The sequence below is a fragment of the Jaculus jaculus genome, chromosome 15 (genome assembly GCF_020740685.1).
Source record: "Jaculus jaculus isolate mJacJac1 chromosome 15, mJacJac1.mat.Y.cur, whole genome shotgun sequence".
Taxonomy (NCBI): Eukaryota; Metazoa; Chordata; class Mammalia; order Rodentia; family Dipodidae; genus Jaculus; species Jaculus jaculus.
In genome coordinates this window covers 65,564,672-65,589,507 of record NC_059116.1, presented here as the reverse complement: position 1 = coordinate 65,589,507, position 24,836 = coordinate 65,564,672, and the positions used below count along the sequence as shown (strand labels likewise).

General features: G+C 47.0%; 1 protein-coding gene and 1 pseudogene across 4 annotated transcripts in view; one reads left to right on the top strand and one right to left on the bottom strand.

Moving 5' to 3' along the window:
• Fam107b (family with sequence similarity 107 member B) overlaps window positions 1-24,836 on the bottom strand; it is a 268,615-nt gene that overhangs the window by 3,251 nt on the left and 240,528 nt on the right. For all 4 annotated transcript variants that reach the window (XM_004662367.2, XM_045135144.1, XM_045135145.1 and 1 more), the window contains one exon: window positions 9,838-10,024. In XM_004662367.2, the coding sequence (XP_004662424.1) occupies window positions 9,838-10,024 (187 nt within the window). The remainder of the gene's footprint in view (window positions 1-9,837; window positions 10,025-24,836) is intronic.
• LOC101602322 lies at window positions 19,232-19,700 on the top strand (annotated as a pseudogene).

The following is a 24,836-nucleotide window of genomic DNA, read 5'->3' as shown; positions in this document are numbered from 1 at the left end:
ACGTTCTTTGAAGGCTCTGTGCTAGAGGAGAGAGGTGAGTACAATTACTAGGACTGAGACACAACTCAGAAGTCCACCAGCATGGAAGAAAGGGTGCGAATATCTCCCAAAGAGCTGATAAAACCAACTCCCTCTGTGAAAATGCACTGAGCACCTGCTGCGTGCAGAGATTCTAGGCTTGTAAAGAAGGGAAGTGGGGGAGGGGAAAGGAGTGGGTGCCAGTGAGGGAGATGAAGGGGCCCAGGACACAGGATGGTGGACTTGGATTCACAAGCAACAGCCTGTGATCTTAAGTAGCCAAGGCAGCTCAGAGACAGGCTGACGCAAATTCGGATATTGAAACGGCCACGTCTGTGCAAAGGCTCTCAGGCAATGAAAGACACACCTGAGGTTGTCATTCCTGAAAGACATTACAAGGAGAATGCACGTCTCCCAAATGCCTGTCCAGCGCTTCCTCCTGAAGCATGCAGACACCTAGCTTGCTATTACAGTGCAGGCTTCAGGAAAACCCTGTTTCTGCAGGAGAAATTAAAGGGCCACCTCTTCACATGGAAAAACCAAGAACAAAACAGGCCATTCCCTAGCTCAAATGTTTGAGGCAAGACAACAAAAAGACACCTGTTGGCATGTTCTGGCGGGGGGGGATTTCTGTCTGGGCTGCACATGAGCTCAGGTTCATCTTCTCTCCCTGCCATGTCTTCAGGGTCTCTCCTGGCTTTCTGAGATACGGGAAGAGCCAACGACCTGTGCCCTCTGTTCTTCCTTACATACTCCATGTGATAAGTAATCTTATCAATTTGGTAGCGCTCAGAACCGCCAGGGGAACATCTTTCTGGGCATATCTGGGGGGGTTCTAGGCTACGTTAAGTGGCGTGGGAGGACCCTGGCTGCGGTGGCGCCATCGGCAGGGCGCTGGGCTGGACCTAAAGAGCTGCCTGAGCACCAGGACTCACGGCTCGGCTTTGTGGTCGCTGTGGACACAATGGGAGGAGCTTCCTCCAGTTCCTGCTGCCATACCTTTCCTGCCACAGGGGATCCCAACCCTGAGCTGTCAGTCCCGAACAACTCTCCAGTCCTTAACTGCTTCTTGTCAGGTGTTTGGTTACAATGATAAGAAAAGTAACTGATGTACTCTACAAACTGATAAATAATCTCAATTTGATGTTTTAAAAAAAAGAAACAAGGGCTGGAGAGATGGCTTAGTGGCTAAGTGCTTGCCTGTGAAGCCTAAGGACCCCAGTTCGAGGCTCGATTCCCCAGGACCCACGTTAGCCAGATGCACAAGGGGGCACATGCGTCTGGAGTTCGTTTGCAGTGGCTGGAGGCTCTGACGTGCCTATTCTCTCTATCTGCCTCATTCTCTGTCACTTTCAAATAAATAAAAATAAACAAAAAAATTTTAAAAAAGAAACAAAACAAGGAAAGGCTAGAAAGCTAGCTTGGCAGTTAAGGCACTTGCCTGTGAAGCCCAAGGACCCAGGTTAGATCCCCCAGTACTAACAGAAGCCAGAGGCACAAGGTGGCACATGCATCTGGAGTTCACGTGCAGTGGCTAGAGGCTCTGGTGTGCCCATTCTCTTTCTCTACCTGCCTCTTTCTTTCTCTCAAATAAATAAACAAATTTTTTTTTTGAAAAAGAAAAAAACCAGAGAGCAGGAAATTCACTCTTCACCAGAGACAGCACAGGTTTAAGTGGTGGGTGTGGGGAAGGCCCCATGTGGCCTTGGAGTATGCCAGCTCTGCTCCATGGCACATGGTATCCTCAGCCCGAGGCCCACAGTGCGCCTCTGCCTCTCACTGCTGGTCTGGCCTTGGCCCCGGCTTCCGGCCTGCAGGGGGACGTCAGCCTCTGAGGACCGCCACCTCGTGCAGACAAAGCCACCGGCGGTCTGCTTGCCCAGCCATGCTGTGTTGCTGCACCATTCACATAGCTAGGAAACAGAATCAAGTGAGATGCCTATCAACTAAGTAATGGATTATGAAGATGAGGTACGTACACAATGGAGTTTTCTTCAGCTGCAATGAAATATGGAATTACAACATGCATTTCTGTGGATTCCTAAACAGATCAAGTTGACAACACCTTAACCATCACACAGCAAAATGGGCAGAACAGTCATGCTGAGTTGAGGTAAAACAGGCTCAGAAAAAAATGCTGCGTGTGCTCTCATGTGCCTATCCTAGCTTTGAATAATCAGATTAGTGGCTTTTTGAGTGCGGGTAGAGACCATGGAGCTAGAAAGGGGTTGTGTGAGGGAAGATGGGCATGGGACATGAAAGTAGGGGGCGTCGTAGTAAAAGGGAGAGATTTAAGCAGAGATTGGGGTGGGGGATGAGGGAGACAAGAGGGTGGTGGGTGGCTGAATCAAAACGAAGGACATTTGAATAAGCCATATGGACAGCTACTACTTGGTAAGCAAATTTAAACTATAAACTTAAGTGTCTGCAGGAAGGTCCCCTACATGGGTGGACAGAGCTGCTCCCACAAGTCCTAGGTGATTAATTAAGTTCCAGTGCTGGGGGTGGGATGCCTCCCAGTGAAGTTTTGGTCAGGAAGGCTACAGAGAGCCTTTAAACAATCGTAGCTACTGCCATTGTTCTTGGTAGCCACCGAAATGAGATGGTAAGTCCTTATGCTGAAGATACCACAAGCTGTGGTTGCAGGAAATAGAGAAAGAAAGCTGGCAATGAGTTTCCTCCCTGCCAGCCAACTCTCTTCACACCAGAGAGCGCTATAGAACCTGCTGGGAGAAAAATCCATCAGCAGTCTTCCCCAGCTGTGGACCCTGTGTGCTCCACAACCCGCCTGCCAGGCAAAATATGCTCCCTGGGGTAACAGTGGCATGATTGCCATGGGAATAACCAGCCACTTTCTGACTGGATTTGAGGCCCTCTCTACAGAAGAGAATTCAAACCTGGTACTGCAAACCTGGCCAAAAGCCCACAGCCAGGAGCACAGGCCCTAGGGGCGAACCAACTTCTGTGGTTGTGTTAAACGGACAGCATGTCAGATTGCCTGCTGGATTTCTGTATTGCTCCCGGCAGTGTAGTACTATGTGAAGCCTTGTCCCAGAAGTTTCTTATTGTAGTGGGCAGATTAATTCAGGTGACAAAGCTGATGAGTGTGCGTTCTGCCTCAGTGCATCTACCCCTCCAGGGCTCAGGACACATCTCAGAAGAAGGGTGGAAAGGTCAGGAGGGGAGCATGGGCGGAGGCTGGCTGTGCTGTGGCCGTCACTCTTGACCTCCCAGCAGCTGTGGTCTTCGACACAGGATCGAGGGAGGGAGGAAACGGGACCCCACCCCGGCAAGAGTAGCCGACAGCAGCTAATGGCTTCGAGGAAGGGCGGGCACAGCTTCCCTGGGGCTGCAGCCGCTGACGAGTTGCTCATTTCACAGTCAGTACCCCACACCTATCATCGTGCCAGCAACCCAAACTCAACAGTTGAAACAGGGCATGAAGGTAAAGATGAAGAGCAGTCAGGAAGCAGGAAGCTAGCAGAGAGAAAGAGGAGTCAGAAAAGATCACCGGAAAGAACAAAATCAAAACTCACTACAGACATTTCTGACAATGTTAGGAGTAAAAAAAAAAAAAAAAGTAAACAAAAATTGCCTTAAATTCTAGTGAAAGAAGGTGCAGTCACTTTTATAACTTAATAGTGCTTTGTTTCCCAGTTATAAAACCTCAGCAGAGGTGATAGGATATTATGTAAATAAGACTTTAATCAGTACAATAGGAGTTGAGTATGCGTGCTCTAACTGCTCAGGTAGAAGACACGAAGGCATGCCTCATAGTCCCAGCACTGCATAAGCTAAAGAAGGGTTGTGAGTTCAAGGCCAGCATGGGCTACAGAGAAAAATATTGCTTCAATAAACCAAAGTTATTACTAACCACAGGAAAGTCCACAGTTGATTCTTTTTGAATTTTTATTTATTTGAGAATGACAGACAGGCACAGAGAGAGAATGGGCACACCAGGGCCTCCAGCCACTGCAAACGAACTCCAGATGCATGTGCCCCCTTGTGCATCTGGCTAATGTGGGTCCTGGGGAATCAATCCTCGAACTCAGGACTTTAGGCTTCACAGGCAAGCGTTTAACCACTAAGCCATCTCTCCAGCCAGGAAAGTCTATTTTTAAAATATATATATATATTTTATTTGAGAGAGAGTGTGCGGGGAGGGGGTGTGCACCATGGCCTCTAGCCACTGCAAGCAAACTCCAGACACATGCACCACTTGTGCATCTGGCTTACATGGGTGCTAGGGAATTGAACCTGGGTCCTCAGGTTTTATAGGCAAGTACCTTAATCATCAAGCCATCTCTCCAGCCCAGGAAAGTCTATTTTTAAATAAACTGAATAAAAACTCAGTTTCATGAATATTGAAAATATTCAATATGGAATCATAAGCAGAATTAACAGAATCAAATTTAAGAATTTTGTTATATGAATAATTTAAGTTTCACATATCCCTATATTTCACTTGTAAAATTAACTTCAACTACTAAGTTCCTTGAAATCACACAAAAGCTGCTGGGGCAGCCTGTGACTACTGACACGTGAAGCTGACCTCCACTACTACATGTGAGTAGGTTTAACAATTATACAATATTCATTCTCTGCTCAGAGATTTTATATAGACACAGTAAAATAAAATATTTAGTAACTGAAAATTTTGGAAAATGGGCATCCTATGATAAATTTTCTGTACTTGTAACAGTCAAGAAGCCAGAAATACTTAGTTAAAATTTTATTACAAGGGAAAATTTAACTTTCTGTGTTAAAAGGGAAAGTTAAGCGATGCCCACAGCTAAACTGTCGGTTGGTCAGTAACAAAAAGAACGAGCCTCTTCACTTTAACTGTCCCGCATGCTTACACGGAGCAGTGGACTCTCTTAGCTCTAATCTCTCTTCACATTTTGTACATAACTGCCCTGCATGCTTGAGTGAGAACAGGGGATCCTCTTAATCAGCTTGAATAGCTACACTGACAAGTATTTTCAATCCCTTCATGACTGACCAGTGATCAAATCCTGGTGGCCAAGTCTGCCCAGGACCACACAACTCCCAAGTTGGCTTCCTAGTCATGTGACTATTACAGTGAGCAAAGCCAATTCTAAAAACTATGAAATCAGTGCCTTTGGGGTGAAAAGGGCAGATAATAGATCCTTAATGATAACACAAGAAACTGAACGCACACCCAACCTTTCCTCATTCAGCAAACATTTATGTGACAGACTCACGCTTTGCATACACTGTCCCTGCCTAGATGGCATTAATTGCTAAAGACTGTGGAACCATTAGGAAGTGGGACTGGTCTACAGGAAATAGGTCACTAGGGGCTGGTTCCTAGGGATTTATTGTCCCTGACATCTCCCTGTCATGTTCTCTGCTTTCCGGTCCATCGTGATGTGAACACTTACTGTCGAGTAATGCCAGGATCTAAGCTGGCCCACCACATCCTCCCTGCCAACATGGACTGAAACCATGACTCTCCTTCCTTAAGAGCTTGCTCTTTCTGGAATTCTATCACATTAACACAAAAATAACTATAGTGACCTTGAAAATTATATGAGACAGAGGCTCAGAGGCCACCCAAACCCTCTAATTCCTGCCCCAAATAGCCGTTCCTAAAACTTCCATGCTTTTCAATGCTTTCTAACGCTGGACAGACACTAATCTCAGTGCACAAGCACGTGGCTTGCCCTTCCCCTCCCAACACTCACCTGGGTATGTTTGTGACTGTTCATTTTAAAACACAGAGAAGCAGTGAGCACCTATACCAGCGCTCTTACATGGGACCCACATCGTGTAACTCGGGGCATTCTGCCAGCTGCCTTCTAAGAAGACCGCAGCAATTTCTGCTCTCCCGCCTGTGTGCGCGGGCACGGCTTGGTACATGCTTGTACGGCCGCATCCACTGAGCACATCCAAGGGCTGCACAGGAAAGCCCAGTCACGTCATGGCCACCACGCTACAAAGCATACTTTAAGTGCCAGGAATGAAGCCAACTTCCTCTCCAGGGCAATACAGCAAAGGCAGGGGAAGCTCGAGCCATCATGGGCACGCCTGCCTGCCACCCAGCCAACCCTTTCCTGGGGTGGTTTTTGGGGGATTCTGGAAGGGGTTGCACTTGGATTTTAATCCTTGATATTTCATCTTGGAATTTTCTGGTTTGGCCAACCCCACTTACTTCCCTGCCACAGCCATTTCTAACCTGGCACTGCACTATGTTGTTCGCATTGTGCAGCAAGCGTCTGCTGAGATCCCGGCCTCAGAAAGCACTTCAAGATGAAGTGAAAATGCAGGAAACTAGAAACCAGCAGTGTGGAATGTAAAGCCCAGACCAGTTTCAAGGATGTCCTAAAGCACATGGTTTGTTGCCCAAAACCTACATGCCACAGAGAATAGGGTCTCTTTAAATTATGTCACATATAGTCTACTACTTTATTTTTATTTTTTAAAATATTTTATTTTTATTTATTTGAGAGAGAGAGATACAGAAATAGGCAGGCGGAGAGAGAGATAGAGAAAGAGACAGAATGGGTGTGCCAGGGCCTCCGGCCACTGCAAACGAACTCCAGACGGGTGCGCCCCCTTGTGCATCTGGCTTACATGGGACTTGGAGAATTGAACCTGGGTCCTTAGGCTTTGCAGGCAACTGCTTTAACCACTAAGCCATCTCTTCAGCCCTATTCTACTATTTCAAAAGCCTAATTAAAAGAACTAATTTATTACTATGCATGGATCTTGTGCTTCCCTTCTCCCTTCCTTACTTCCTTTTCTAATTTACATTATTATTCTGTTCATCTCTCTAAACTATGTCAAATCCTGTATGATTTCTATCCTTGTTATGTGACGCTATGACAATTAAACACTTTAATTTTTTTTTAATGTGAGGGGAGCTTTTCTCTGTCTGAAGAAAATGCCAGCCTACCAGAGCTAACGGCCCGTCGCAGGAATCCTCTGTAAATGCATCTCCCAGTCAGGGGACTGTGACTTACTCTGTGCTTCCTCCAGCCCAGGCTGGAGTGCTGTTGAGTGGCACAGGTTTGATTCTTTTCCATATATGCCTACCTTCTGCCTACTCTATCACACAACAGGAAAGAGAGAGAGAGAGGGAGGGAGGGAGGGAGGGAGGGAGGGAGGGGGAGAGAGAGAGAGAGAGAGAGAGAGAGAGAGAGAGAGAGAGAGAGAGAGAGAGAAAGAAAGAAAGAAAGAAAGAAAGAAAGAAAGAAAGAAAGAAAGAAAGAAAGAAAGAAAGAAAGAAATGAATTTGGTATTTTCGTGCCAAGCAAAAGGAGGACTAATGGCATTCCAAAACAGACCACAGAATTTGAAAGTGATCTTACTTGGGAAAGTATGCCCATATTTTGTTGGAAAATCATTAGTTTAGTGGTTTTCAAAACACAGTAGCTACTGTCACTTAGTGTTTCTCTGGTTGTTTCTACTCTTGAGCTTTGGTTCCCTTTGACAAAATGGCTTGGGAAGGACTTCTTAGTTGAACTCAAAACTTATTTTTTTCCATAAAATAAATTTATGATTAGGCAGAATAAAGCAAAAGTAAAACCCAATTATTGAATATCTAGTCTTTGGATTAGAGGTAACAAATTACTCGGCCAAAATATGCATAGCCTGGATCATAGTGCTGTTAAAGACAGCTTAGTGTAACAGTCTGTTTCTAAATTTTCTAGAGACTGAACCTCTTTTTTCTTTCTGTCTGTCATTCTTTGCCACTTCTATCTTTCCCAACTTAAAAGAACTGAGGAAATGCTGACTTTCCAGCAGGCACACAGAGACAGGCGAGCACAGGAGAATAGTTTAGTAACTCGGGAACTGCTTGGCGTGGCCAGTCGATACCCCTTTTCTCAAAATACACCTGAGCAACCTGTGGGAAGGTACCCCTCCAGCTGCATGTATACCCCATTCCAAACAATGAAATAGGTTTCTCTTCCCTAGGGACCACTATTTTGTTATCAGTTTCTATTCAGGTATGTTCTAGATTTATTTGGGATTGGAACAGCAGAGCTACCCATCTTGTACTGATTTGAGGTATTCTTCAGTAAGGCAAACTGTGTCCTCTAGGTGAGCTTCTCCCTGCAATCCCTGTTTACTGTCTTATGTCTCTGTATCACTGGGTGTACGATTAAACCAGATTACATCATGAGAAGGAGCATGTGCAGGAAAGGTTATATAACCCAAACCTGTCAATCAAACCATAGCACCACCCAAGCCAGGCCTGAGCAACTGAGCCTCCTTTGTGTGGACTCCTTAAAGAGAAGCCCCGGGCAATGACTGAAGCTCTTGAGTACTTTCCTACTCAAGTGGTCCATGCCCAGCATGGCAGTGTATTCAAACCTTTGCTGTCACTTTGCCCTTAATAAAGTTTCTTGCTGCTTTAGTATTTGTGTGCACCTTTCTTGATTTCTGGGAGTAAAACACCAATACCTGGAAACACCCAGGCAGAAATCACTGGTTACATGGTGGGATGAGGGTATGGGCTTTGAGCTTACAGAGAAATGGCTTGAATCCTAGTTCATCACCTCATTTGCAGCAGCCCGTGATCTCAACCAAGCTACCCTCATTGAGATCTATCTCTCTATCTGTTAGGTGGGGGGAAATTTTGTCTTTACATAAAAATTAAATTAAGTAATAGCATGTATTCAAATGTTGGTACACCACCTCTGTATCTGCCAGGACACCCAAGACAACTGCAGAGGAAACAGCAGCACAAATACTGCTCCCACCGCTAGCCTGGCAACCAGCTGCAGGGAAACGGCGACAGACACTGTGGTCAATCAAAACACACTGAATCAGAAACCTAGAGGTTACAGAGAGCTCAGTGACAGAGGGTGACGGTGACAGAGGCTGGGGAGAGAGCTCAGTGACAGAGGGTGACGGTGACAGAGGCTGGGGAGAGAGCTCAGTGACGGAGGGTGACGGTGACAGAGGCTGGGGAGAGAGCTCAGTGACGGAGGGTGAAGGTGGCAGAGGCTGGGGAGAGAGCTCAGTGACGGAGGGTGACGGTGACAGAGGCTGGGGAGAGAGCTCAGTGACGGAGGGTGACGGTGACAGAGGCTGGGGAGAGAGCTCAGCCATGAAAGCACAAGGGCCTGGTTCATCCCGAGTTGGGTCCCTAGCTCTCAACAGAACTGGCCACTCTGCCTGTAAATCCAGTTGTGAGGGGAGGGAGGGCAGAGACCAGAGAACCACTGGGGCTCACTGGCCAGCAACTGACAGCCACTCCATCTCATCCACTATGATCCCCTGGTTCCCACGTGCACGCACATGGGGTGCACACATCTGTACAGACATGTACTTGAACTGTACACACACCATATATGTCACACATACACACCCAGAAAGGTGATAATTTAAAATACTGTCTAAAACCAGCCAACAAACATATATATATAAGTCCAATGCAGCTCTAGAGACTTCTTGCCACTTAGAAACACTGGACTAGGCAAGGGTTACATCTGATTCCAACATTTCTATCTCTATGCTTCCCCAGAGGGGAGGAGTTTAAGAGATCTTAAATGTAGAAATACTACTGTTATTTTACTTAGGGCATTCTCTTCTAACTTTAACCCAGCTTCTTACACCCAAACTTTATACTATGGCATGCATTTTTGGAGGAGACCATGGAAATCCTGCCAGGACGCTGCACTTACAGACACGTGCTTCATGGAGGAATGGCCTGACTCTGGAATGTATGTGACAATGAAGCCTTCCGTGGAGTCAAAGATCTTGAGATCTTTGTGGGCACACTTAAAATTAAATTTGGTTGTCTTAAAAAATTCCTTAAGTAAAACCATGCTCAAGGAACAGTCTTACCTTTTCTGATTCATAAGGAGCTCTCTGTGCAGGTCTTGATGGTTTCGGGATGTCTTCACAGGATTGATCAGCTTCTGGGGCCTTATCAATTCAGGATTGTCATCGTCGTCTATGTAGTCTGGCTCAGCCATGATGTTTCTTGGAATGAGATATGAGTCTTTAGGGTCAGTCTCCTCAAGTGGGCCGTCTGAAACAGGAAGGAGAAATGCTCACTTGCGATTCTGTCAACAATTCTTTCACTGATACTAAGGCCCCATGGGCCAGGCCTGACCTGGCTCACTAAGACATGCTGCCCTCACAGGTCCTCTTCAGGGACATTGCTGATGGATCCTCCCAAGCATTCAGAAAACATCTACGCAGCACAGGAGTTACTGCCAATCACATCTTGAGTTCTGGTCACACAGGGCACTTCCTGCCACCATGTTTCAAAGGCAACCACACAGGAAACGCTTGGATGCCAGCCAAGGCTCTCTACTGCTTCCTCAGCCTCATCAAATGAAGCCTTGCTATAGACGCGTAAGCCCTGAGCCTGCATGGAGCAGATGTTGAGCCCCTAGTTTTTGGAGTTGTCCACTATTTTTTAAAATTTAATTATAGATTAAATTTATTTGAGAGAGAGAAAAAGAAGGGGAGAGAAAAAGAGAGAGAGAATGAGCAAGCCAGGGCCTTAGGCTGCTGCAAACGAACTCCAGACACATGCACCACCTTGTACATCTGGCTTATGTGGGTCCTGGGCTATTGAACCTGGGTCCTTTGGCTTTGTAGACAAATGCCTTAACCGGGCATCCATCTCTCCAGCCCGTGGAGTTGTCCACTCTTTACTGAAGTGTATCCCAGTGACTAAGGTACAGATGTCCTTCTCCCTTAGACATCTGCCCCTGTCCAGAGCTACACAACACCTAGTGAGTGCTTGTGGATGAATCCCACTTTATGACACAGGAAAAGCCCCACTGGAAGCTGGGCTAAGGGTCCAGGACTGGCCGAGAGGCAGGATGCAGGCAGGGTCAGTACCGGCACATGACTGCTGGATATCCCAAGGCACAACTCTGGGGGCCCACTCCATCCCTGCTCCCCTGTCCTCAAACCCGACAAACATTTCACGATCATTAATATACCTTTCACGTGCCCAGTTCCAGATCAGATACACAGGCCTGGCGAGAGAAGAGTATCTGAAGTTGCACCTTGCCTAGAAAGTTCACAGTACACAAACCCTGACTCTGGTCTCGCCCACACTTCCCAGGTGGACCCGTGGTCAGAGGAGGGAGGAAGGAAGGGAGAGCCACACCTAGAGGCTCACACCTGGCACAGGCACCTCGCCCAGCTTGCGCCAGCAGCGGCAGCACACTCACAGGGTGCACGGGGGCTAGTCCCTTCCCTGCCAGAGTGCAGACTTCCCTCTCCCAGCTCCGAATGGCCAGTCTTGCCGGGCTGATGGAAGACAGACGCTGAATAAAGGCTGACTGCATGAAACCTGTCCTAACACGAAAGAGAAGGGTTCCTCCATGGAAAAGCCCCAGACCACAGCCAGCTTCGGTCTTTGCTGCTGCCCATGGAGGTCACCTCCGTGGCCCACAGCTAAGGGCAGGCATGGGACTGCTTGCTCCTGGAGGAGGGGCCGAGGAAGGGCATCCATCAATGGGCTGCAGCACGTGGGAGGGGAGCAGGTGGACGCTGGGGGAAAGCCAAGGCATGTGCAGCGGCAGTCAGCTAAAATCAAAGCTGGAGTTCGACTTTCAAAGTCATCAGTGACGTCTCCCTAAACCCTGAACTGTCGCTGAACACCGCTGGGCTCTGAGGCATCTGATCAGAGACAACCACCACTGCCTTGGACACAGAGTGTGCAGGGGCCTGGCCACATGTGACTCGGCAACAGGCCCACGAACAAAAGAACTGAATTTTCACAGACAATAAAATGGAGAAAAAGAATGTAAATACTGTGCCTATACTGATGTCAGTGCCATAAAGCTAAAACTAAAATGCGTGTCCTCTCATCTCAAAACCCAGGCTCACCGGATCATGATGCCTGGCATTTTAATGTAACTGCTTTGGAAAACAAGAAAGAGCCGCCAAAAATAAAGTTGTAAATACTTGGAGTGACACTGAATGTCACATAAAGGCTCAAAGTCACCAAGCAATAAAGAATATATGACAAACGGCCCCACCAGGCCCCAGACACTCGGCATTGCCTTCTGAGTAAGAAGCCCGCAGCTCCAGCCAAAGGAGCGTCACAACGGGCACACGGGGCACAAGGGCCATCACAGCCAGTCTCGCCTCAGTGCACCGCGCCCATGAAAAAGGGCCTCCCACTTGCACGGCACACACACACCTCTGCAGTCCTGACGGAGCCAAGAGCAGACTGAGTCTACTTAATCAGTAGACAAAGGGAGCCACATGCTTCCAAAAAGGACCTGACTCTCTGTTCCACACCCAAATGACCTTCAGGCCATGACACCTTCAATGGAGAACGTGTCTCCAAAGGCCAGTGGTCCAGCGAGGAGGGTTTAAAACCAACTAAGCACAGGCAAGGGAGCAGGCAGTGCTAGTCCGGCACTCAGGTGAGAGAGGGTTAGGGAGGACATGCCACACTGACTTCTTTCTCTGTTAGATTCTCCGTCCCCACTGGACCTGCAGGGCAATGAATCACTAGGCCTGAGCAGTGGGCTGGAGCTCCACTGTAAACACAGAGCAAGTACTGCTCTTCCCTTTCACTCTTGCCCTTCCCAACTAAAGGGTCACAGAAGCCCCACGGCTGAGTCCTGTGTCAGACCGAGACCCTGCTGAGGTCCAGGCTTTTGGGGCCCTGATGCACCTGCCACTGTGAATCTCAATGCGCTTGGGGAATGGGGTGAACTGCATGCTCACAGGGTGGCTGATGTAGGCCAGGAACCAGGTGTAGCCACTCCTCGCTGGTTTTCTACTGTCAGGTCATCACTAGACCATGACAACATCCAGCTCAATGCCATGTTTACCCAACTCTCTCCTCACCCCTAGCCAACCTGTTCACAGTCACCCAAGCTGGGCAACATACTTCTGCCCATATGGTGACTCTTCTACCTCACAGGGCCCACGCTCCGGTTGAGGGGATATGGACACTACTGCTCCCACACTTTGAACCCGCTCGGCCTTCCTGACCATCAGGCCTTGGCTGCACTGCTCCCTCCAAGGCGAGCTGCTTATCTTCCACTCCGTCCCTGGATCTCCACCAGGCTAACCCTCCCTTCTCCTTTCCGATGCAGAGACATGTCAAATCTACAAAGTCCTTCCTAATTTCCCAGTTGTAATAAAACTACCTCTACCTATGGAATGTCTTGTTTCCTGGCATTTGTCCACTGCCACCTTGTATGTCAGCAGTACGTATTTGCATACTTCTGAGTAAGAAGCCCGCAGCTCACTGCCTCCCTTCTCTGGTTTATGTTCGTATTCTTCACCACCATTTGTTCCATGAAGTCACACGGTCACGATTAGATACCGGTAGAGGGAGCCCCTGAGCTACTGAATTCCTTAGCAACTCGGCACAGTGCACTAGTGGGGTTGGTTAAGGCCAGGTGGGTTTCTTCACTGAGCATGAAGCAATGCAGACCCTGAAAGTAAAAATGAGATAGAGAAGTCTGGAAGTAAAATCATATTGAATTGTGATATTATCATTACACTGAATATCTATTGACCAAATAACTGAACCACAACGGATAAGAAAAATTTAAGTACCAAGTCAACAAAGGAAAACCAGTATTGGCTCAATGAAGGTGAAATAACAATGGTTTGAGGTCTCGGACAACTTCCTTCCGCTCAGTTCCACTGCCTTTGAAACCGAAGGTGAGAACAGGCGGTGGCCTGAGTGGGCACTCTGCAACGGCTGGCCAAAGCAGTGAGCAAGAGGAGGCTGCCGCCAGCCAAGACCTTCAGCCAGCACCACTACATACACAATTTATTTAGAGGTGTGAGTGACTCTTGCTTCTTTTACCATGTTTTTGTTCAAAGCAGGAGTTAAAATGAGTGGCCCACAGACTTCCTCAGTCTAAAACCTTAATGCTGCAAACCAAAGAGCCTCGTGGCACCATAAAGAGGTTTATCAAGCACACTATCAAGGTACTACACGGAGTCCCAATAGCTTCAGAGAGAGCAAAGGGGATCTTTTATGCAGTGTCAGAGGTGCAGGCACTTCCTCCTGGAAGGTTCTAAGAAGTCAGGTAACAACAGCTTCCCCTTTTAAACAAACACTGCTGGCAGCTGACAGGAATTCTGCCCTTCATGGCTGCTACTGACTAATGGAAGCACCAGACAGCCCGTGGGATCCACACCGCCGCCTCTGCCACTGAGGCAAAGCCAAGCGGTAAGCAAGCCAGCCCCGGCTTTCCCGTGGGTTCTGAGTCTATGCACCCACCATTCTAAAGCCCATTCTGGGTCCAGTTGTATGCCTGGCACAGGTGTTCTATGTTGGGATTTTTTTGGGGGGATGGGGATGTTCCCATAAAAACCTTTCCCAGCTGGGTTAACTGCTTGAGGTGGAATATCCCCAGCACATTACTGTAGCTCCATCTTTGCATATTTCTACATCAAGCAGATAGAATTCAAACCTGACCCTGTGCGAATCAGAAACAAGAATTTAGAGGCGGTGCTACGTTTACCTATTTATCTAGGTGAACCTCTGACCGCCTAGAAGCCGAAGCTGCACAGTTACAGGTACGCCGCAGCCAGTCAGGGCGAAGCACTTAAACGGCTGAGCTGCTCCAACAATGCGTGGAATGTGAGTCTCCAGGTCGCCCTTCGCCAGACGCTTCCCAGGCGGGCTCTAGGAGATTCTGCCAACTGCTTGCAAGGCTCTGACAAAGCCAGGATGCATGAGAGTCTGGGCTGAGAAACTCTGGCCTAGGTCAGCCCCTCAAGAAGTGAGGCCCTTCTTAGACCCAAAATAATCTCCCCACTTGCCCCAGATTCCCAGCCAGGCAGGAAAGCAAGTTAAGACAAGAATTTCTCCCAAGTGGCGCTGGTTTCATCTAACAAATTCCTAACCTGGCTGGCCTTTGAGGCAAACCAAAAACAGTTTTAGCCCAGGAAACACCAGCTAATACCAAAGGCATTCAACAAATGCTCAGAGGACATTTGTAGCCACAGACCTGATATAAGGTGGCTTAGGAAAGACATTCCCACATTTCTGTGTAAATACAGAAATGTTATTTTCTGATATTCTGCCGATCTCTACTACTGTTGTAGGAGAGACCCTACAGCTCCCAAGTAGGCCATTTAAAACAATGTCATCTCAACAAACTTGTTTTCACTATGTTGCTGCTGTCCAAATGCCAAACAGTGACAATCTTGGGAAAGTATCAAACTCAGATTCTCATCAGTCTTTTTTATCCTCAGTGATGTATTTTTAAACAAGGCCCATATTTTATATTTAGAAGACGGGAAAGATGGAGGAGCCATGAAGGCAACTGCAGGTCAGGACACACAGCAACAATGTCCAAGACATGTTAGTCCCATGAGGCAGGACGACCAGTAGGTGGTGATGACGCCAAGTACGTGGGTGAGGAGAGTTAGAAGAGCAAGCACACTTCCACGGGGAGACCTCTGCCTCTCCTGCCCCTTGGCACTGCCACTAAAAGTGTCACTAAAGCACCCACCAAAAGGATCTGCATGGTGAAAGGAGCCCCGCTCTGGAGTGAATGGGCATCTGCCGGAGACAGAATGCACCAGCATTCACAGGCCCTGGGGCAGGAGGCTTTCCTCACAGTGCCCACGTGAGGTGGGCATTCTGAAGCAGGAGCTCCAGACCAGACCAGTGTGCAGATCTACATCACAGCCTTCTCACTTCCTAAGAGTGGGCTTTCAGGAAAGTGGCCACCAGTTCACAGGATTTTATGGACCATTGTGCAATACATGCAGATAATGGAAAAGAGCAGCAGCCTTGAGGACCAGTAGATCCTTTGCCAGTCACATGATGTCCCACAAGTTGCTAACGCTGACCATCCATTTCCTCCACTGGAGAGAAGAGCTGGAGTGCTGTTCTAAATATGAAAAACACTTGCAGAGCACATCCACCACCAAGCACCTGCCGTGTCCGTGCAGGGTGCTGACCCTCGAGTCTAACTCCCCACTAAAGAATGTGCTCCCAAAATGGGTAGCTCTCAGTCTGCTAATTCAGAAAAAGACTTCGTGGATGAGCCCACTCTTGTCCTCTGCTCCTTTTCCAATCTGGACACAGAGGGTGATAGAGGACAGGAAGGGGAGGAGGCGGCGGCAAGACCAGAGCACAGCAGAACCAGCAGCCTGCCAAGGCCAGAAACAGCCCTCCCCCAATGTCCTAACCTCTGGCCGTCAGTCTTGTCTCAACACTCCATGGCCCTCTCTCTTTTAGGGTGTTCAGCAGTCTCTTGAACATAAATGTCCGGAGAAGAGGTCAGCCACATAGATATGACGTATTTATGTAAACACAACATCTCTTAGTTTGACTCTTCAGTCATCAAATAAACACACTCAACACTCACAATCTATTTAACTTCCCATATTTGGTGTGAAGATGCACTAGCCAGCAGCTGGTAGAATTCCAAAAGGCCACAGTAGAATAGCAGTGATCATTTTATAGGTATGTCTTATATAATGTTCAACAAAAACCTATATAGAGGTTTAAGTAGATAAGCAATGGCTGAGGATAGATAACAAATATGTCCTAAAATGCACTATAATAGTTTTTATTTCTACATTCCATGCTATCAAAATCAGACAAAGTTTTCTATGCTGGCACATATAATATCAAGTGTCTGTGTTATTAGCGCATTTACAGTCTCACTTAAACTGCTTATACACACATAGTGGTGACATGGGAAGAAAAATGATAGAAGCAGGGACTCAGAGTGTGAGCATGGCAGTCCAGTGCCAAGACCCCACCATGACTTGGTCAGAAAGAAGCGATGCCTCCAGTCTGTAAGTGAAGTGCGGACGCTTCCCACAGGAGCTGGCACAGAACTCCGGCAACCAAGTTCCTTCTGCTTCCAGCTCGGTGGCACCCTATACCTTGCTTTAAAAGAAGGTGCTTTATGAATTGCCCAATTATATCACTATCACCTGGCCTCCCTGTTCTCAGCCCCTTTCGTAAATCTGAGATCTACCCTTCAAGGCTTGACATAAACAGCACTTGGTCACATTCAGTTGCACCATGTGTTACAGATCTTGCCTAGGGTAAGGAATGTGTAAGAGCTTCTTTTTGTAGTGGGAGGAGGTTACTGCAGAGACCCCTAACTGTCAAAGCACCACAAATAAGTGACTGTTAAGTGCTCAGCCTTAAACAGATCATCTGTAGTACACTTCTAAGGCTCAGGGGATATTGTGGAGGAGGGGATGGAGAAAAATGTAAGAGTTAGAGGAAGGGGAGGGGCATTGTGGAACGCTAGCTTCCAGACGGGACCCAGTTGCTGTACTTATGAATTCATAGCACCTGTGGTCACTTGCACAAGATGGGCCCGCCCACATCCTGTCATGAGTACAGGAGGCGCTCACAAGGCCCACCCATCCCTGGGGAGCTATAGGAAGTTAACAGTTGATGGGCAACACAGATATATCTTCCTCAGTAGTGGAACCACTGGTAAGTTGCCTATTCTCTGATAAATAACCTTAATGACACTCAAACAGGCAGCCCTAATTAAAATGACTAGGTCAAAAAAAAAAAAAAAAAGAGGGCTGGAGAGATGGCTTAGCGGTTAAGCGCTTGCCTGTGAAGCCTAAGGACCCCGGTTCGAGGCTCGCTTCCCCAGGTCCCACGTTAGCCAGATGCACAAGGGGGCGCACGCGTCTGGAGTTCGTTTGCAGAGACTGGAAGCCCTGGCGCGCCCATTTTCTCTCTCTCCCTCTATCTGTCTTTCTCTCTGTGTCTGTCGCTCTCAAATAAATAAAAAATTTAAAAAAAAAATTAAAAAAAAAAAAAGAAAGGCATGAAAGTAGATGGGGACTAGTTGGGAAGAGAAAGGGATTCAGTGGGAGAGGGACAAGACAGATTAGCGCAGAGGGAATATGACCAAAATCCATTACATACATATGCAAATAACATTACTCTAAACAGATTTTACCTGATGCGTCTCTACTTAGACATTCCTCTGCCCTGGGAGCTAATGTTCCAAGGGATACATGTGTTTCCCTGCAAGGACCAACTGTGAATCTCCATAGAAGGAAAGACCTCTAACTGACCCCACCAGGCCCCCACCTCTTGCTCAATGGCCTGTGTAAAGCCAGGCAAAGCAGAAGCAGCCACACAGCGCCTAGCAGACACCAGACAGATCTGACAGAAAGCTGAGAGCACTGACTCTGTGCACTGGGCTGAGCTGAATCCCCAGGGGGCTGATACAGCTCGGTCTTAGGCACACTGCTTTCCTCAGCTCTGGGCCGCATGTCACGGCACGGGTACGGGTACTTGATAACAACGTACTGACTTGAACCTCGAGAGGTCAGAGCATCCAATGTAGTCACTCCATCTAGTCTTCGCTGATTCCTCCAGCGTTCCTCCTGCATGTCCTACCGGACACTGTAAATGTTCCTTAAGATATTAGCATTCAGCTTTTCTTATTCCTCACAGTAAGCCTGCAAAGGAGAGGCCGGCCTCTTACACATTCCTTACCCTAGGCAAGATCTGTAACACATGGTGCAACTGAATGTGACCAAGTGCTGTTTATGTCAAGCCTTGAAGGGTAGATCTCAGATTTACGAAAGGGGCTGAGAACAGGGAGGCCAGGTGAACACAAGCCTTGAGCAAACCCCCTCCCTTGTTTAATCTCAGGTGCTTGGCACAAGTTCGAGGCAAATTCCTTGTGTTTCAGGTCTGATCAGGAAACCAAATGTCCATTTTTCTAAGCAGTAGGTTGTTTCCCCTTGAATAAGATGTCTGGACAAAATCCTCACTAAAAGTCTATGCCATTAACTGTTACACATAAGCAAGGAGGCTGTGGTCACAGAAAGATAACTCAGTTTTATATGGTGGGAAATAAATACTAGATCATTGATTTGCATATATATTCCCATAGAATAATGAGTAGTTAATTAATATGCAGCACACTAGTCTACACAAATAACTAAGCAAATGAAATTCTGTCCAATTGAAGATTTTGTTAATAATAGATTACCTTATACTCATTGGCCTTAAAATTGCCTTAGACTGATAAATTACGCTGATCACCTAACATGTGATGGATGACAAGTATTAAGTTTAGATTTAAGGGTTGCTCTTTCTCCTATACAAAGTAGCTTAAAGTCTGAAGTTCGAGAACCCCTGATTCTACCACTGAAGTGTTCTATGGTCACTTCTGACCCATGGTACAAGGCACAGCGTGTGTACAGAGCAGCTGATGCTTTTTAAAATAAATCATTGGCCTTTTTTTTTTTTTTTTTTTACTCTTTCCGGGCATTCAAGATGTCCAAGCGAGGACGTGGTAGGTCCTCTGGTGCAAAATTCTGGAGTTGTCTGGGTCTTCCAATGGGAGCTGTGATCAACTGTGTGGACAACACAGGAGCCAAAAATCTGTACATCATCTCTGGGAAGGGGATCAAAGGACGCCTGAACAGACTTTCCTGCTGCTGGTATGGGTGACATGGTGGCAGCCACAGTCAAGAAGGAAAAGCCAGAGTTAAGAAAGAAGGTCCATCCAGCAGTGGTGATTTCACAATGAAAACCATGACAAGGAAAAGATGGGGTATTTCTTTATTTTGAAGATAATATAGGGGTCATTGTAAACAATAAAGGCAAGATGAAAGGTTCTGCCATAACAAGACCCAGTGCAAAGGAATGTGCAGACTTATGGTCCAGGATTGCATCCAATGCAGGCAGCATTGCATGACCCTCCAGTGTGTTTGTAAAATATACCCATTAAAAAGTATTTGCTCCAAAAACAAAACAACAGCAACAACAAAAGAAATCATTGGCACTTACTTCATTACATTAAGAAAAAGAACAATTTGTTTGAACTGCAATAAGAAAATGGGAAGGGACTCTAAAGCATGCAGGGCTGTGCATTACTGGTAAGCCTGGGGACCACATGGGGCAGGGGCACTTCTGAGCTTGGAGACACAGCAGGGAGCCCCCATGGGCAGGAGCACCCCAAGCTGAGCAAGGCAACATCTCAGTGCTGTGCCGGCCTACAGTTCAGCCACTTGAACGACAAAGCTCAGCTCTCCCGAACAAAAAGAAAAAAAAGAAAAATCAGCCAACTCCGCTCCAAGGTTAGGTATTTGATTCTAAAATTTAAAACAACAACAAATTCTCACTTTGTACCTATATACGGTGAAGCTCAACTGAACACAATAAACTGCTAGACTGCCCAGTACACAGAGGGATGGCTGGTTAGCAAGTGCAAGGCCCTAGGCTTAAACCTCAGCACTGGAAAAGAAAGAATCTAACTTACTTATCTGTACAAAGAGAAGGCTGGGCCAGATGCCACTGAGGTTCTTTGTAAGTTAAATAATGATTAAAAAAATAAAAGGAGTTGAGCTTATCGTTAACTTCCACCAAGCCTAGTTTATGACCAACAGCTGCAGAACTTGGGCCTCATCACGAGGGCTAGGCCACTGTGTAGAGGGCACTCCCCTACATTCCACAGAGGCCCACCTCGGCCTCCACTCTTCTCAGCTCTGTTCTCTAAAACTCCACACATCCACCAGACACTCAGTTTCCCCACATGCATCCACCCTCTGACACCACAGCTCTCTGGAAGAGTCTCGACTTCTATGGCCCGTGATCAAGAGAAACAGGCTGACTACCTTATTAAAACAAAACTCACGCGCCAAAGAAGTGGCTTAGCTTGCCTGTGAAGCCTAAGGACCCCAGTTTGAGGCTCGATTCCCTAGGACCCATGTAAGCCAGATGCACAAGGAGGGACATGCATCTGGAGTTCCTCTGCTGGAGACCCTAGAGCAACCATTCTATCTACCTCTTTTTCTCTCTGTCACTCTTAAATAAATAAATAAATAAATAAATAAAAATAAACAAAATTTTTTTCTTTTATAAAACAAAACTCCAAGCTGGGCATGGTGGCACACGCCTTTAATCCCAGCACTTCGGAGGCAGAGGTAGGAGGATCACTGTGAGTTGGAGGCCACCCTGAGACAACATAGTGAATTCCAGATTAGCCTGAGCTAGAGTAAGACCCTACCTCGAAAAAAATCTCCAAATCTAAGGGCTCCCCAAATACCACAGACTAGAAATAGTTTTAAAAATGGGGACCCGAAAAACCAAAAGAAAAAATCTGGGGATCTGTGAAGATGCAGCAATGGCACATTACCATGTGGAACAAGGAAAAGTGCAAGTTAACTCCTCTTTGCCTGAAATTGCCTAGAGCATATTCAGTCCAGCACTGTATTCCTTCAATCCGAAGCTGAGAAAATGACTCTGAAATTAAAATTCAGCTCAGCTTCTTACACGGCCCTCCTTAGTTTGTTGTAATGATCTCTATGTGTGTCCTCCTCTTCTTCCTCCTCTTCTCCCTTCCTCCCTCCCTCTCCCCTTCCCCCATCTCTCTCTCTTTCTGCTGTATGTCCAGGGTATTCTTCCTGTTTTCACCAAAGCTGAAGGACACATAAGAAAAAGTGGAAGTTGTTTTCTCTGTATTTTCTTACATTTAGAAAGGGTTTACTCCGATAGACTATTGCTGAGAAGACGGATTTTTGCAACTTCCTTTCAGAAGAATTCGTAGTAGAATGTTGCAAAAGCCTCAACACACACCTAACTTGGCTGTCTCATTCTCAGGAATTTACCTCAAGATTTGGAGACAAGAACACGTAGGTAGGAATGCTGGTTCACGCATGTCTGTGATGTGGAAGAGCAGAGAAGCGTAAGTACATGAGGATGGAATACCACACGGCATCAGATCACACCGGACGACAAGCGGTGACAGGGGAAATACTCAGGGTGCACCGAGAGAGAGAAATTCCAGGTTCCAAGGTGACGTCCTCTTTTGGTGTGTGCCCGCGGGCCCAGCACCAGCCACTGAGGGCAGTGGCCGCACTGCCTTGGAGTGCAAATGTGCGGAGATCTGCTGACCCAGAACCCAGGGACGCCCCACAACCTGTGCTTCCGTAACATGGGGTATGTGCCACACAGCCTCTGAGGAATACTGAATTATCCCTTGTAAAGATAGGAAACCTGAGGCGTAGCAGCACTCAGGGACCAGGTCTGCAAAGCTGGTGAGTGGCTGCAGGAAGTTTCCTCTGGGCGCCTCCCTGCCACTCGTGCTTGGAAGCCCGCAGTGTGCTCTTTGCCCCGAGCGAGGGGCAGCGTGCAGGCCAACTACTACCCAGCTTCCTTCCCAGCGGTTCAGTGGTACCTCCCAGGGTACCAGGTTAGGAGGGACTGGCTCTGGCACTACTGCTGGCATCCCTGTTACTATACCTCCGTGCAATGCCTGGCTAACATCTCTAAAGAAAGATGTTTAGGTGACGCTAATTGTAGCCCACACTAACAGCGGCGTGGACACCACGGCCCACGCCATTCCCACTGCCTGCTGGTGATGAGCCCGTGAAGACAGGCTTACAGGCCACTTGCTCTACTGTGTTTGAAATGACACAACTATCGATCGCTCTCTTGTGTTCTTTGTTTTCTGTATTATTTTCAAATGTGAGTATGACACATGACTTAGATGTTCACACTATACCACTCTGTATTCACAGAACTCAAACTAAAAAAACAGTTATTACACTTCATCCTAAACTGCAAACTCCTGGGTTGAAAGCCTTGCCCTTTTCCTGTGTTACTTTCTAACGAAACATCTCAGTCGTTCATTTCAGGAAACTACAAAGCCATGGACTGGGAAGATGGTTGATTTAGGCCTGGTCATTCTTGAGAGGAAGGAAACTACACAAACCAAAAAACCTCCTGCTGCACAGCTTGAAATATTCTTAAGAGCTTAAAATTCCATAAAATCCATAACTGGGCTCAACAGCCAAACTGCTATGTTCACAAGAAGAAACTACTTTCAAAGACTTCATGACTAAAACCTTATGAGGAACACAGAGCCAGTTTGTTCCACTTCCTTGTTGTAACAGAATAGGAAACTGAGGCCCAGAAGAGATGAAGCAACCAAGTCACAAAGATGGTGGCAAGACCTAGTCAGCAATCAAGAGCAGACTGCCCACACTCACGCGACCGCACGCCTCTCGCTCGTACCTGCTCTGTGAAGACTTATAACTTAACTTTCTATATTTTCTACTGATTTGGGGTGTTTGAGCACCATAATTAACACAAGGATTATCACGATCAAATGATGGCATGTTTAAAAAATGTAAAAATCTATTTAAATTATGAGTGCATTTTAACAACAGCACCACAGGTTTACATTCTTAATATTTGATTTATTTTATTTGAGAGAGAAAAAATGGGTATGCCAGGACCTCTAGCCACTGCAAAAGAACTCTAGGTGCATGTGCCACCTTGTGTATCTGGCTTATGTGGGCACTGGAGAATCGAACCTGGGTCCCTGGGCTTCACAGGCAAGCACTTTAACCACTAAGCCATCTCTCCAGCCCCCGTTATACATGTTTATATATTGTATGATATATAAATAGCACAGCATTGGGATGATTTACTCTTTTCTTCTTGAGATTAAGTAACTACAATGTTGAAAAATGGTGATGGTTCAGGCCCCATCACTACGGTCTACCCTGCATTTCACCCTCCACCTGAAACTTATCTTTCCTAATGCATTAGCATTCCAGATAAAAATAAAACAAAAAATTGTTGAAAATTGAAAATCAGTCCCAATGATACCCAGAAAAGAAAGAACCAGCCTCAGCGAAAACTTCTCCATCTGCCATCAAAATGCAAGGCAGGGAGAGACAAGGCCCAGGCCCCCACTGCGGTATGACCAGCGCCCTCTCACTAGCGGGCGTGGCTGGTGAGCGGCCACTCACAGCTCATCTCTGCGTCCACCTCCACAGACTGTGAGATATTCCTGCTTACTTCCAACTACATGGGGCTTATGTCCCCCACCCACCTTCATTTCCCTCAGGACAGCACACAGGCAGCTCCGCCTTTCTGAGACAACCCAGCTCTCCTGGGCACACACCCTGCTGATGCAAGCTCAATGAAGCCACTTCTCCATGGCTGCACACGTCCTAGGGGCTCTCACTGATGGGACTGGGCACTTCTGTCTCAATAAGGCTATAAAGAATGAGTTAGAGTAGGAAAAACCTTTAATAAAAGGCCCACAAACCTAATTCCAACATTACTACTTCTCTTGATCTGAGTCTTTGCTGGGGAAATGTCTCCATTTCAGGCATATTTTGGGTATAATAGGGTGAGATTTTTGTCCTACAAAAGAATGTATTCTGACTTCAAACCATTCAATTTCATTTTTTAAATATAGCTAAATGGTCTGGAAAAACAGCTCATTTTTCATATTTATCAAGTCAAAACTTTCATACAAGAAAAAATATTACAATTATGTGTTTTTCCATTTGACTGAAATGCTTCATAGGTTAAAAAATCCTATCTACGTATTTCTTTTCTCTCTGTCTCCCACTGCCCCCGCCCGTGCTCTCCGACTTCCTCTTCCACAGTAACGTAGCGTGAGGACTGGGGCAAGTCTCTGCCCCAAGTAAACCCCTGAGAGCAACTATTTACAAAGCCCAAATACACCTAATTAGAGTCTGTTTGCTCACTCGTCTCTCTTCAGGCTACCTCATGGGCTTTCTGTGAACAACAAGCTTCCACTTCACTACGAGCACAGCCAAGCAAGGTAAGAAGACTGAAGCAGTGGTGTCAGCAAGGGCGGAAGCTCTCACCGTTCTGTGTCCCTCCTAAGAGTGGGCTGTGAGGTAGGCCACAAGATCTAGAGGTAGCAAGACAGGCCCTCACCCCAAGAAGCTCCTGGAAGACAAGCACAGAGAACAAATGCAGTGAACGACAAACCGTGTGGCACGCTCCAGGGGTGGGAAGCCCAGCAAGGCTCAGAGACCAAATCTTAGATTATGATGCCTGCCAGCTACAAGAAAAGGAAGGGGTTCCCTTGTCGACTCCATTGCAGAGT